This window comes from Geotrypetes seraphini, chromosome 3 (genome assembly GCF_902459505.1).
Source record: "Geotrypetes seraphini chromosome 3, aGeoSer1.1, whole genome shotgun sequence".
In the NCBI taxonomy this organism is placed as follows: Eukaryota; Metazoa; Chordata; class Amphibia; order Gymnophiona; family Dermophiidae; genus Geotrypetes; species Geotrypetes seraphini.
This window is the reverse complement of record NC_047086.1, coordinates 282,213,924-282,226,150: the sequence shown is the minus strand read 5'-3', so window position 1 is coordinate 282,226,150 and position 12,227 is coordinate 282,213,924. Positions and strand designations below refer to the sequence as shown.

Genomic DNA, 12,227 nt, shown 5'->3' with positions numbered 1-12,227 from the left:
CCTGCTTTTAATTGGAGGTTCCACAGAGGCAGTGGAAATGTGCTTCGACTTGGAAGTTCTGGCCACCTTGATTACCACTGCTGGAACTTTCTGTTGAGCTATCTGACCTGAGGATGCAGGGGAAGATACAGCAGGTGTAGTCAAGGTAAGAGCCGCTGTAAACGAAGGTCTGATGAGGCTCGAGGTCAGAATAGTGGAGGCAGAAGGACCCTTGGTCGAAGGTGGGACAGAGGCTGCTTTTGAAGTTGGGGGAAGTGGTTTAAGAATCCAACCCGAAAAACTTCTCCACTAAAATCCGACGATGTTTAAGGGCTCAAGGTTGAAGAATAGTACAGCGCTCGCACGACTTCGGTTGATGGTCCGGCCCAAGGCACTTGAGGCACCAACGGTGTGGGTCCATGAGGGAAATCGCACGCTGGCACTGGCTACACTTCTTGAAGCCCGTTGCTGGCTCGGACATAGGAGGAAAAATAGCGGCCGCAAAGTCGAAGCCCACGGGCTGCGGCCGAGCGGCCTGCCCCGGCAGTTGAATCGAAGAAATAAATTTTTTTTTACTAGAAATAAAAGAAAACAGCGATTTGTGAAGAAAATAAACATAAACCGCGGAAAGAAAAATCACGAAGTAACAAAGTTAAATGCAGAGAGTCAAGGACGGACTTCTCAGCTCCGCGGAAAACTGAAAACTGAGGAGACGCGCCCTGCGCTGGGTGGGAAGGCACTCGCGCATGTGCGATGCGGCTGACTTGAAACTTCTAGTTTCTACAAACAAGTCTGCTTGCGAGGCTTCCGCATCCGGGCTCCGTCGATGACGTCACCCATATGTGAGAATAGGCTGCCTGCTTGTCCTGGGATAAAACCAAGTTCCCCATCCTTAATCCAGATTTCAGTTAGACAAAAGTTGTAAGTCAAAATCTTGAAATAAATCATGAACAAGACGATATATCCTCGCTCCTATTGTATTAAGAATCTCTTTGTGTAAACCAAGACAACCAGTAATAAGTAAAGGATTTCAAAGAATCACATTGTTCCCTCATGTTTGTGTTCAATTTACGTATATTTGCTATACTGCGTCAAAGCAGATTACAAACTACTGGCCAGGTATGTTCCCTCTAAGCTGAGCACATAAGCAATCGCTCATACATTCTAGGAGAGTTGCTCACAAAAACACTTCCAAATCTGGAAAATTGTTAGTTTTTAGAACTTGTTGCTCATAATAATAATAATAACAGCTTATATACCGCAATACCGTTAAGTTCTATGCGGTTTACAATAGATTAAGCGAGGTAAAAATTTAAGAGGGGGGAAGAGGAGAGTTAATAGGACCGGAAATGCGTTGTTGAGGAGAAAGAGATTAATAGGACAGAGGAATCACTATGGAGGAGAAAGAAGATGAGTGGGTCAGTTGTCTAGATACTTTAGGAACAGTTGAGTTTTTAGACGTTTTCTGAATTCCTCATAAGTAGTGGGCGAAAGCAGTTAATCTAGGTCTTTACCCCACAATGCTGCTTGATGTGAAAGAAGGTGTTCATGGTGTGTTTTCAGTTTAGAACCTCTAACTGGGGGGGAAACGAAGTAGGAATGAGAGCTTCTCTTGTGTCTGTTGGCAGAGAAGGAGAAAAGGTCAATTATGTATTTAGGGGCAAGTCCGTTTAGCGCTTTAAAGCAGAAGCAGGCAAATTTAAACTTTATGCGTGCTTCCATCGGTAGCCAATGTAACTGCCGGTAGTAGGGTGATACATGATCAAATTTCTTTAGTCCGTAGATTAATCTGACCGTTGCATTTTGCATTAGTTGTACACATCGCATATTTTTTGGGGGAAATGGCTAAGTAGGCGATGGTACAGTAGTCATGAGGAAAAAGTTTGCACATACCCAACCAATCCTTAGAGAGTATTGTTGGTCAGGCAGGAAAGGACATCATATAATTTAGCAAGACAGAGAAGGAAGTTTCCAGGGAAACTGGGCATAGTAGTAAAAGAATCCCAACGGGGACGGAAGAGATCGAATCCCACATAGGGACGAAAGAGATCGAAAGCACAGGAATCAGTTATTTAATCTCTTAAATGTAAGGTATAGAGAATATGGAGAGAAAAGCCAATTCCTATCAAGAATAACTCGGATGAAAGAGAAATTAAAGATCTAAGGGGTCAATATTTAAAGTGATTATCCAGGAAGGAGTGACTCCTGCCAAGTTAAATCATGCTGAATGGTCCAGGAATCGATATTCAGCAGTACTTAACCAGACAGTACTGCTGAATAACAGCTCTGACCGTCACTTGAGGAGTTATGCAAGTACACTCTCCCTTCCAGATTCATGGGTGTTAGGTGTACAGCCCCCTCGCGAATAAGAAAATTTTGTAAATAACTTTAAGGCCAACTCTGAAGCTTCCCCAGCTTCTGGACCTCTCCACACCTTACTTTTAAAGCCTGGTGGTCTAGCAATTAAGTGGGACACGAGCGATCTTCCTATGCTCCTACCCAGTGCAGAGCCGCAATCAAATATGGATGCCACGAGATCCCACTGTAGTCTTGCGAGACCACAGGAATTCGCAGCAGCCATTTTTGTTTGCAGCTCTGCATGAGGTAGGAGCATAGGAAGATCGCTCATGCCCTGCTTCACCACTAGACCGCCAGGCTTTAAAAATAAGGTGTGGAGAATTCTGGGAAGCAGGGTGGTTCAGAGACTCGCGAATAAATGAATTTGCTAATCCTAAACCCGCAAATATGGAGGGGGGAGTGTGCTGGCAATATTTGGTGCCCACATAATTAAACCAGTAACAGTCAGGATTCAAAAAAGATGCTGATAATATTATCTACCACAGTTCTTTTCATATGCATTACATAATACTTTCATAAGTTACCCATAATTAATTTATAAATATCATAATAATTTAGTTAGTGAACCTAATTCCCATCAACTCACATTCACTTTTCAAAATTCACACACATACTACAGTCATTGTGATTACTTTTATCCAAACATGGATCTTAGTTCGTTAGGCCATAATCATCAGATCAGAGAGTCTTAAAACCGGAAGTTGCACAGTAGTCACACACAGTTCTTCAACCGCCGGTCCGCAGGAAATTTTTGCCGGTCCGCGCAGGGCCGGCAAGATTGACTTACTTCAACTTCCTGCCGGTCCACGCAGGGCCGGCAAGATCAACATGTGAAGCATGCGCTGGGCAGGAGAGATCTTAGGGAGCCTCCGACAGTGGCTTTCTCCCCTCTCTGCAGCTCTCCTTTACTTCCCAGCGCAGCGATTAACGAAGGCAGCCTCGGGGCTTTTGCTGAGTCACGGCTGCCTCTGATGATGCAACTTCCTCGTATCTCAGAGGCGGTGCGACCCAACAAAGGACCCGAGGCTGCCTTCGTGAATCGCTGCGCTGGAAAGTAAGAAGAGCTGCTGGGAGGGGAGAAAACCACTATCAGAGTCTGGGAAGCTGCTGGGCAGGGGAAACAAAGGGACAGCTGCTACTGGAGAGGGAGAAGGAGAGATGCTGCTGGGAGGGGAGGAGGGAAAGGAATCTGGGAAGCTGCTGGGCAAGGAAAAAAATGGACAGCTGCTACTGGAGAGGGAGGAGAGATGCTTCTGGGAGGGGAGGAGGGAAAGGAATCTGGGAAGCTGCTGGGCAAGGAAAAAAAGGGACAGCTGCTACTGGAGAGGGAGAAGGAGAGATGCTTCTGGGAGGGGAGGAGGGAAATGAATCTGGGAAGCTGCTGGGCAAGGAAAAAAAAGGGACAGCTGCTACTGGAGAGGGAGAAGGAGAGATGCTGCTGGGAGGGGAGGAGGGAAAGGAGTCTGGGAAGCTGCTGGGCAAGGGAAAAAAGGGACAGCTGCTACTGGAGAGGGAGAAGGAGAGATGCTGCTGGGAGGGGAGGAGGGAAAGGAGTCTGGGAAGCTGCTGGGCAAGGGAAAAAAGGGACAGCTGCTACTGGAGAGGGAGAAGGAGAGGTGCTGCTGGGAGGGGAGGAAGGGAAGAGAGTTACTGCTGGACAGGAGGAGGAGGGAAGGGAGAATGAAAAAAGGAAGGAAACAGCTGGTAGAGAGATTAGAGGAGGGGAAGGGGAGACACAGGCATGAGAAAGTAGAGAGATTGATGATAGGAAGGGGTCAGCAGAAAAATAAGCAGAAAGGGACAACGATGATAGATCTGGTGTAGGAGAGATAAAAATGAAGACAGCAATGAAGCTGGAATGAATCATGTAAAAAGGAGAGAGGGGTACAAGCTGGATGGAAAGGGGAGAGGGGCATAGAAAGAAGACAGATACCATATGGAAGGGGGAGAGGACAGACAGTGGATGGAAGGGGCAGATTGAAGAGACAGAGAGGGCAGACGCTGGAAGGAAGAGAGTGAAAAGAAGATTGAAAGCAGAAACCAGAGACGACAAAAGGTAGAAAAAAATAATTTTATTTCTATTTTGCGATTAGAATATATCAGATTTGAAATATATATCCTGCTAGAGCTGGTGTTAGACATAACTGGGGACTGCAAAACCCAGGAAGTGCTTCTTTAGCTTCCAGCTGGCTTAGGGCGCTCTCTGACCAGGAGGCAGTTGCACGCCCCTAAAACTATTCCTGTCATGTGTGACTGCAGTATTCTGTTGGCATGATATTTCTGTGTAGCATTCTGTAATAATTTGGCTTGTTCAGTTTTCTTGATAGTAGAGGGGATATATGTGAAGGGGAGGGGAGACAGGGGTTTTGTTGATCCTTGCTCTGAATTATTTGTATTTATAAAATGACAATTGTACAGAATATTGTTTCTTTTTATACTTTAATAAAATACATTCAATATAAAATCATAACAGAGGCTTGAGTGGATGGGATCAGATGATTTGTGGGGACCGAGCTCGCGGAGATGGGGCGGAAACGGGGTTTTTAAATTTTAGTCCTAGTAGTTTGCCGGTCCACAAAATAATTCTCTTTTTTCTGCCGGTCCACGGGTGTAAAAAGGTTGAAGAACACTGGTCTAACACATGGAAATCACAAATTTTTTAAAACTCATCCAGAAGGCCCCCTCTGTTCTTCAATTCGCAAAGCACTCAGCTCAATACAAGGCTGTGTTTCGCCGCATGGCGTCATCAGGAGCAATATTTGCAAGGCTCACCAATTTCAAAACATCACCTACAATACAAAATAATTCACATACATTCCCTTTCATTCATACTAAAACGCCACCATAACTGTTAAAAAACTTTCACCTACCGGTAAACTAAGCATGACTCAAGCAGGGACCCAAGGTTTGGCACAAGCCGGGATCAGCTGACAAACAGGAAACATACCATCCACAGGAGATTCAAACTGAATGACCTCACTTCCTCTCTATCACCCTTATATCCCTATTCAGACAGTTCCCAGTTCCAGTTATAACATATTCCATTCCACTTCTTTGTTGAGTCCGGAGGGCTCAACCATATTCCACTCATAAATTAATCTCTGTTCCCTTCTAAGCAGTACCTAAGATGTTGAGCCACCCTAAATTTAATTTTATGCCGTGTTTATTCATCCAGGTGTAAATATAACCTTTTGTGTAATCAAATTCATCCCTTTTAAATTTTGTTGATTTTTTGTTGCTTAATCTCTACTTTATATTTGTCCATTATCTGAGTATGGTTCAAAAATAATTGATCAAATCGTTCATCAGTGCAGGGTGTGTATATTGCCAGTTTGCCTTGGTAACTGACAGGGTCGTGGTTCCTGGGAGTGATCACAAATTTTTCTTAAGAGCCTACACGGACTGTGACACCAAGCAGGTTGTATATGGTATTGTCTGCCTGTGTGACAAATGGTACCTACAGCAAACATGGCGTAAGATTAAATTTAGGATGGCTCAACATCTTAGTAATCTAAGACTGGGTAAGGAGGACACCCCACTTGTTCAGCATTGGCAAACTAAAGCTCATAAGATAAAGGATATGAGGTTTGTGGTTTTGATCCAAGTGTCTTTGTCATGTGGTGGTAATGTTTCAGAGGAACTGTCTAGAAGGGAACAGAGATTAATTTATGAGTGTAATACAGTTAAGCCCTCTGGACTCAACAAAGAAGTGGAATGGAATATGTTATAACTGGAACTGAGAACTGTCTGAATAGGGATATAATAATAATACTAATAAAAAAATTATTTTTATATACCGCCATACCCAAGAGTTCTAAGTTGTTTGCATTTGCCTTCTTGTTTCAGTAGTCCTGGTGCAAGATGACACTTGTCCACCCTTCAGCAGTGCAGAATGACAGGTGACAGAGTTTGTCACCATCCCCGTCCTCACGGATAATTGCGGGAAACCATCCCCATATCATTCTTTAAGGAGAGAGGGAAAAACCACTGACCCTCAAGCCTTGCATTGAAGAATGCTAGTGTAGAAGGACTGAGGTTGAGATAGACACTAAAGAATGACACTTGATGGTTTTCCGCGGGACGGGGACATATTCTCTCACCATGCTATTCTCTATCTCAGCAGTGCTGGGTGGGGAGCAGGCCTGTAGATCTCGTGCAGTATCAGAAAGAAGAATGTTACATGTCCAGAGACTAGAGGCTAGCTGGAACGCAACAGGAGATACAGTAGATGACGGCAGATAAAGACCCAAATGGTCCATCCAGTCTGCCCAAGGCCTAGTCCCATTTAACTACCTCAAGGACCCACTGATTCAAAGTGATATAGACACCTTGTGTCTAAAGAGAACCAATCTGGCCCCTAACTAAGCCATCAAGGGGCCCAGCGCACCTCCAGTGGAACTCCTGGAACCTCCCCCAATCAGAAAGCCCCAAGTCTCCTGACCATTTGGGGCCACAAGAGAGCCCTGCCTGAAGAGCTAGCTACACCCCAGAACTGAATCACATCGTCACTTATTTGACTGACACCAACTACTACCCAGAGAATGGACCTTGGCCAAAGGGGTACGCTGGATTCCTTTCTGGTACAACTTAGGAACATGTCCTTAACTAAATTCTCCAAGTCTTCTCCAAACTGTAACCAACCCCTAAAGAGTACCTGTCTGAGAAGCTTCTTGGACACTGCATTCTCAACCCAATGACACAGCCAGAACCGTCTCCAGACAACCACCATGGAGGCCACAGAATACAAGATGATGCACACTAAATCAGCTGTGAAGGCAACCAAGTCATATAAAGCTATCCCAGTCTTTAATAGATATCTTTCCAATAATAAGCTTTATAGTCAGAGGATGCACTGGCCTCTTTTTAAAGTTCAATCACTATATATTTATCAGAATCCATTAATTAACCTCAAACCTATCTGGTAAGATAAATCGCATTACAAAATTTGAAGTTAAGAAGTCAAACTTCCCTCATCTTTTGCGACCGTTATCTTCCAAATAGGTATCCAGATGTTTTTTGTTTGTTTTTTTTAATTTGACAATAAATGCCCAGAGAATAGGTTATTATACCAAGCTCTGTTTATGGTAAAGAAATGATAAAGTTAAGTTTCATAAAAATCTTATCAGGTAAAAATGGACTAAACTACTCCAGATGGAACCATTGCTGGCACAGAAAGTAACATTTATAAGGCAAAACTCTTGGGAAGAAAAAACAAGGAAAAAAACCACACAGAGGAAGCTTAGAAATAAAAATGTACCTTCTCGATGGTCATTCCGCATCACACGCACTTTCTCAATTTTCTCTAGAAGGGCACCATCCTCGGCTGTAAAATATAAAGATATACATGTTACCTTGCATCCAACACACAAGCATGCATTAAAATTAGGTTGAGTCTGTTTATGTAGCAGAGATACTCTTGAGTCGATGCTCAGAAGGATTTATACAATTAACTTCATAAACCTGTATGTATAAAATTTGTGGCACATGACAACATCTGGCTTAAAATCTCTTTAGATGAGGAAAGAGCTCCCGATTATGGTTTTCATGTAAAGTAGGCTCATGTGCACAGCTGTCCCAATATAAATGGACACTCTGGGTCCGATTCTAATAATAGCACCTAAACTGGCCGGCGTCTCCAAAAACAGTGCCAGCCACGTGCCAATCATGTGTAGGCGCTATTAAGAGAATCACAGCTTACATCTAACAGAGGCACCGGTAATGTAGGCCAGAGTTTTGCAGGCCTACAATTACCGGCACATATGATTGACAAGAATTGCATCTACAGAGGCACCTAAGGTCATTTATGGTATAAACCACACCTACTTTGACCTTAGGCGTCATTAGGTGACTCTATAGATGAAATTACAGTGCCCTTTTTGTAGCTGCTTGTGGATGCCTACATTTTTTTTATAATGACTTTTTAAATGATTTTAAATGACATGGTCAATTACCATGCCGATTAACACCAATTAAAACAAGTAAGTTAAACAGTGGTAGGGCACCTATTGCCACTGTTATTAGAATCAGGCATCAATTCTTAACTTTATTCAATAAATACACCAAGTCAAACTGTCTACTGGACAAATGTCCCTCTAAAATCATGAAAGTCGCCCCACCTGACTTTAAAAAGGAACTATTCACTTGGCTAACAACTACCCTTACAAACAGAATAGCACTGATAACCAACTACAGGCCTATAGCGAGCATCCCCCTACTCACAAAACTATAGGAAGGATTAGTCAATTTACAACTAATAAATTACCTAGACAAATTTAACATCCTCAGTGAACACCAATCTGGTTTCAGAAAAGGATACAGCATGGAAACAGTCATAGCTTCCATCCTTAACCACCTTTATGACCTCTTCAAAAGGGCAAAAGTGCTCTAATTCTTCAACTAGACTTTAGTAGTGCGTTTAATCTAGTAGACCATGAAATTAGGTCTAGACGAAATGGGACTCTCGGTAAAGAAATGGTTCCAGGAATTCCTAACAAACAGGTCCTACCGAGTAACCAAAAATGGAAATTACTCCAATCCATGGAAAAACCCCTCGGTGGGTCCCCCAAGGCTCCCCCCTATCACCCACACTGTTCAACATATACATCTCATCCTTAGGCCATCTACTACAAAAATTAAACCTAACCCACTATATATACACAGACGACATATCCATCCTAATCCCCTTAAATGACATAACAACTGAAATTATAGATAACCTCTCTCACATAATGACCAAAATCGAAAAATGGACAACCGATGTCAAACTGAAACTAAACACAGAAAAGACAAAATTCTTCTTGGCAAGTCCCAATGACAAAATCACCAAAACATCGTTAAAACTAAACGGCCACGAATACCCTATCTCCAAAACCATAAAAATACTGGTATCACATTAGACACACATCTGACCATGACTAACCACACGAACTTAATGGTGAAGAAATGCTTCTGTACACTGTGGAAACTAAGGACCATTAAAAAATACTTCGACACAACATCCTTTAAACTACTGGTGCAGGCTCTGATCCTATCAATACTGGACTACTGCAACATCGTTTATCTAGGTCTCCCGAAAAAAACTACACAAAAATTAAGACTAGTGCAAAATACTGCAGTTCGCTTGATCTTCGGATTGAGGAAAAATGACCATATTAGTTCCTACTACAAAAAATTACACTGGCTGCCAATGGAGGCGCGAATACTTTTCAAGTTTGCATGTATCTGCTTCAAACAAATCTGGAGACTAGCGCCTTCATACCTGCAACCATACTTCATACTACACAACCCCACACGACCAACCAGAAACAAAAACATCTTTACATATCCAAATATCACAGGCTGCAAATACAAATCCTTTATGGACAGGACCTTCATGTTCTAAGCAAACAGACAACAACTCTGGCTGGGAAACTACATTAATAGAGCTGGCCAGACCCACAGCGCATTCCAAAAATCAATTAAAACCGCCCTATTTGACCAATTCATCTCCTAAACAGATGCCCCTCTCTCATACGGATTTTTTCCCTCTGACAATCTTAGATGAAATCCACTGCCCTTTACCTACTTCTCAGGTAACCTTTCACTTCTTGCACTCTGTAATTCGGAATTTTTTCCCTTTGCCAACTTTGATGTATTCCACTGCCCTTTACCTATTTCTTATGTAACTTTCCACTTCTTGCATTCTGTAATTCGCTGATTGTCCAGCCTTTTTCAATGTGAACCGGCTAGAAGTCTTTCGACTATGGCAGTATAGAAGAATAAAGTTATTATTATTATCTCTAAGTTTAGCACTAAATATTCAATGGATAGAGTTGCTGAATACCTAGCACAGCAATAAGCAGATAAATCAACTGCTTTTCTGCAAATGGCAGCCAGACAAACTAAACTCAGCCTCCCTCCCTTTACAGGATTAAATAACGGATTTTAAAAAAATTTCACACCATATACATGTGAAAAAGTAGGCACATGGAAAAGCGGCGCCTATTGATTTGCCTGCAGGCACTCCCAAAGACATAGTTTTGATAGAACATGTGGAATTGAAATTTATACACATTTTAAAAAAATGCATGGGTACACATGTAGAATATGTGAACATATTATACCTTTTACAGAACACGTGTAAATGTGTGCGTTGCCATTTGCGTACTACTAGAACAATTACAGACCGATCGCTAGTATCCCACTGTTCACCAAAATAGCAGAAGGGATGGTAAATGCCGAACTTACCACACACCTGGAAAAATTTAATGTCCTAAATGATAATCAATCAGGCTTCCGCTCCGATCACAGCACTGAAACCATTATAGCCTCTTTACTTGACCACCTTCACACACTCTTCAGCCAGGGCTCTAGTGCCCTGATCATCCAGCTTGATCTCAGCAGTGCATTCGACCTGGTCGACCACACCATCCTACTAGACTGCCTTGCTTACATTGGCATCTCCGGCCAAGTTCTCAACTGGTTTCATGGATTCCTACGAAACAGATCATACAGGGTGTTTAAGAACAACTCTCTTTCATATAGCTGGGACAACTCCTGTGGCGTTCCACAGGGTTCCCCCCTGTCCCCCACCTTATTTAATGTCTACCTTACCTCCCTAGGAAACCTCCTGCAAAGCCTCAAACTCAAATTCTTTATCTACGCGGATGACATCACAATAGTCATCCCACTAACCAATTTCACACCAGAGTTTCTTACCTCACTCTCAAATATACTCACTCAGATTGAACGCTGGATGTTATCCTACAAACTAAAACTAAACCCCGACAAAACAAAATTCTTACTAGCCACCCCCAACGACAAAATCAAAGACACCACAATTCAAGTGAAAGGATCTACTTTCCCCCTCGAACAAACCTTAAAAATACTGGGAGTCACACTAGATAAACATTTATCCCTGGAGAAACACACAGACATCACAGTTAGGAAATGCATCGCGGCGCTATGGAAACTCCGCACCATTAAAAAATACTTTGACGAGACCTCATTCCGCCTGCTAGTACAATCCTCTATCCTTAGCATACTAGATTACTGCAATATTATTTACTTGAGCTCCACGAAGAAAACCATTAGAAGACTCAAAATGATCCAGAACACTGCGGTCCGCCTCATATTCGGCCTGAAAAAATGGGAACATGTCACCCCTTTCTACCACAAACTTCACTGGCTACCCTTTGAATCCAGAGTCCTATTCAAATTTGCCTGCTTCTGCTATAAAACAGTATTTGGCCTATCCCCAAGCTACTTAAACCCTCACTTCTATCTGAATCACATAAACAAGTACTCCCGCAGAATTCAACTCTTCGCCTTCCCCTCCCTAAAACTATGTCACTACAAAAGATTCCTTGATAAAACTTTTGCCTTCCAGGCTGCCAAACTGAACCCATGGCTAGCCCAAATTGTCCTTGAGGCCCCCACCTACCTTGGGTTTAGAAAATCTCTCAAAACTCACCTATTCCATGGACAAGACACCTAACACCCCTCTCCAATGAACAACAATCTCCTCCTCCCCCCTTCCACCTCCTTTCCCAACCTACCCACCCCCTCCCCCCCCCTAACCTACCCCCCTCTCTTCTCCTAACTTCATTCTACCTCCTTGCTCCAAATATTGTTCAATTGTTTTCGAACCACGTATTATTTATTGCTTGCCTCTAATATTGTTCAATTGTTTTTAAACCACTTGTAATTTTTTGTTAATCTAATGTAAACCGCCTAGAACTCCTTGGGTATGGCGGTATACAAAAATAAAGTTATTATTATTATTATTATATTATAAAAATACACAGGCACCTAAGTCACCATTATGAAACAGGCTCTACCACAACTCAAAAATTTTTTTGAAGTTCTGCAATACTGGAGGCATTATTGCAAAATATGTGCAGAACTAAAAC

The 12,227-nt window shown here is 42.6% G+C and overlaps 1 protein-coding gene across 2 annotated transcripts in view; it reads right to left on the bottom strand.

Annotated features, from left to right (window-relative positions):
• Window positions 1-12,227, bottom strand: part of GALNT2 (polypeptide N-acetylgalactosaminyltransferase 2) — a 477,304-nt gene that overhangs the window by 253,023 nt on the left and 212,054 nt on the right. For both annotated transcript variants that reach the window (XM_033938413.1, XM_033938412.1), the window contains exon 6: window positions 7,595-7,660. In XM_033938413.1, coding sequence (XP_033794304.1) covers window positions 7,595-7,660 — 66 coding nt within the window. The remainder of the gene's footprint in view (window positions 1-7,594; window positions 7,661-12,227) is intronic.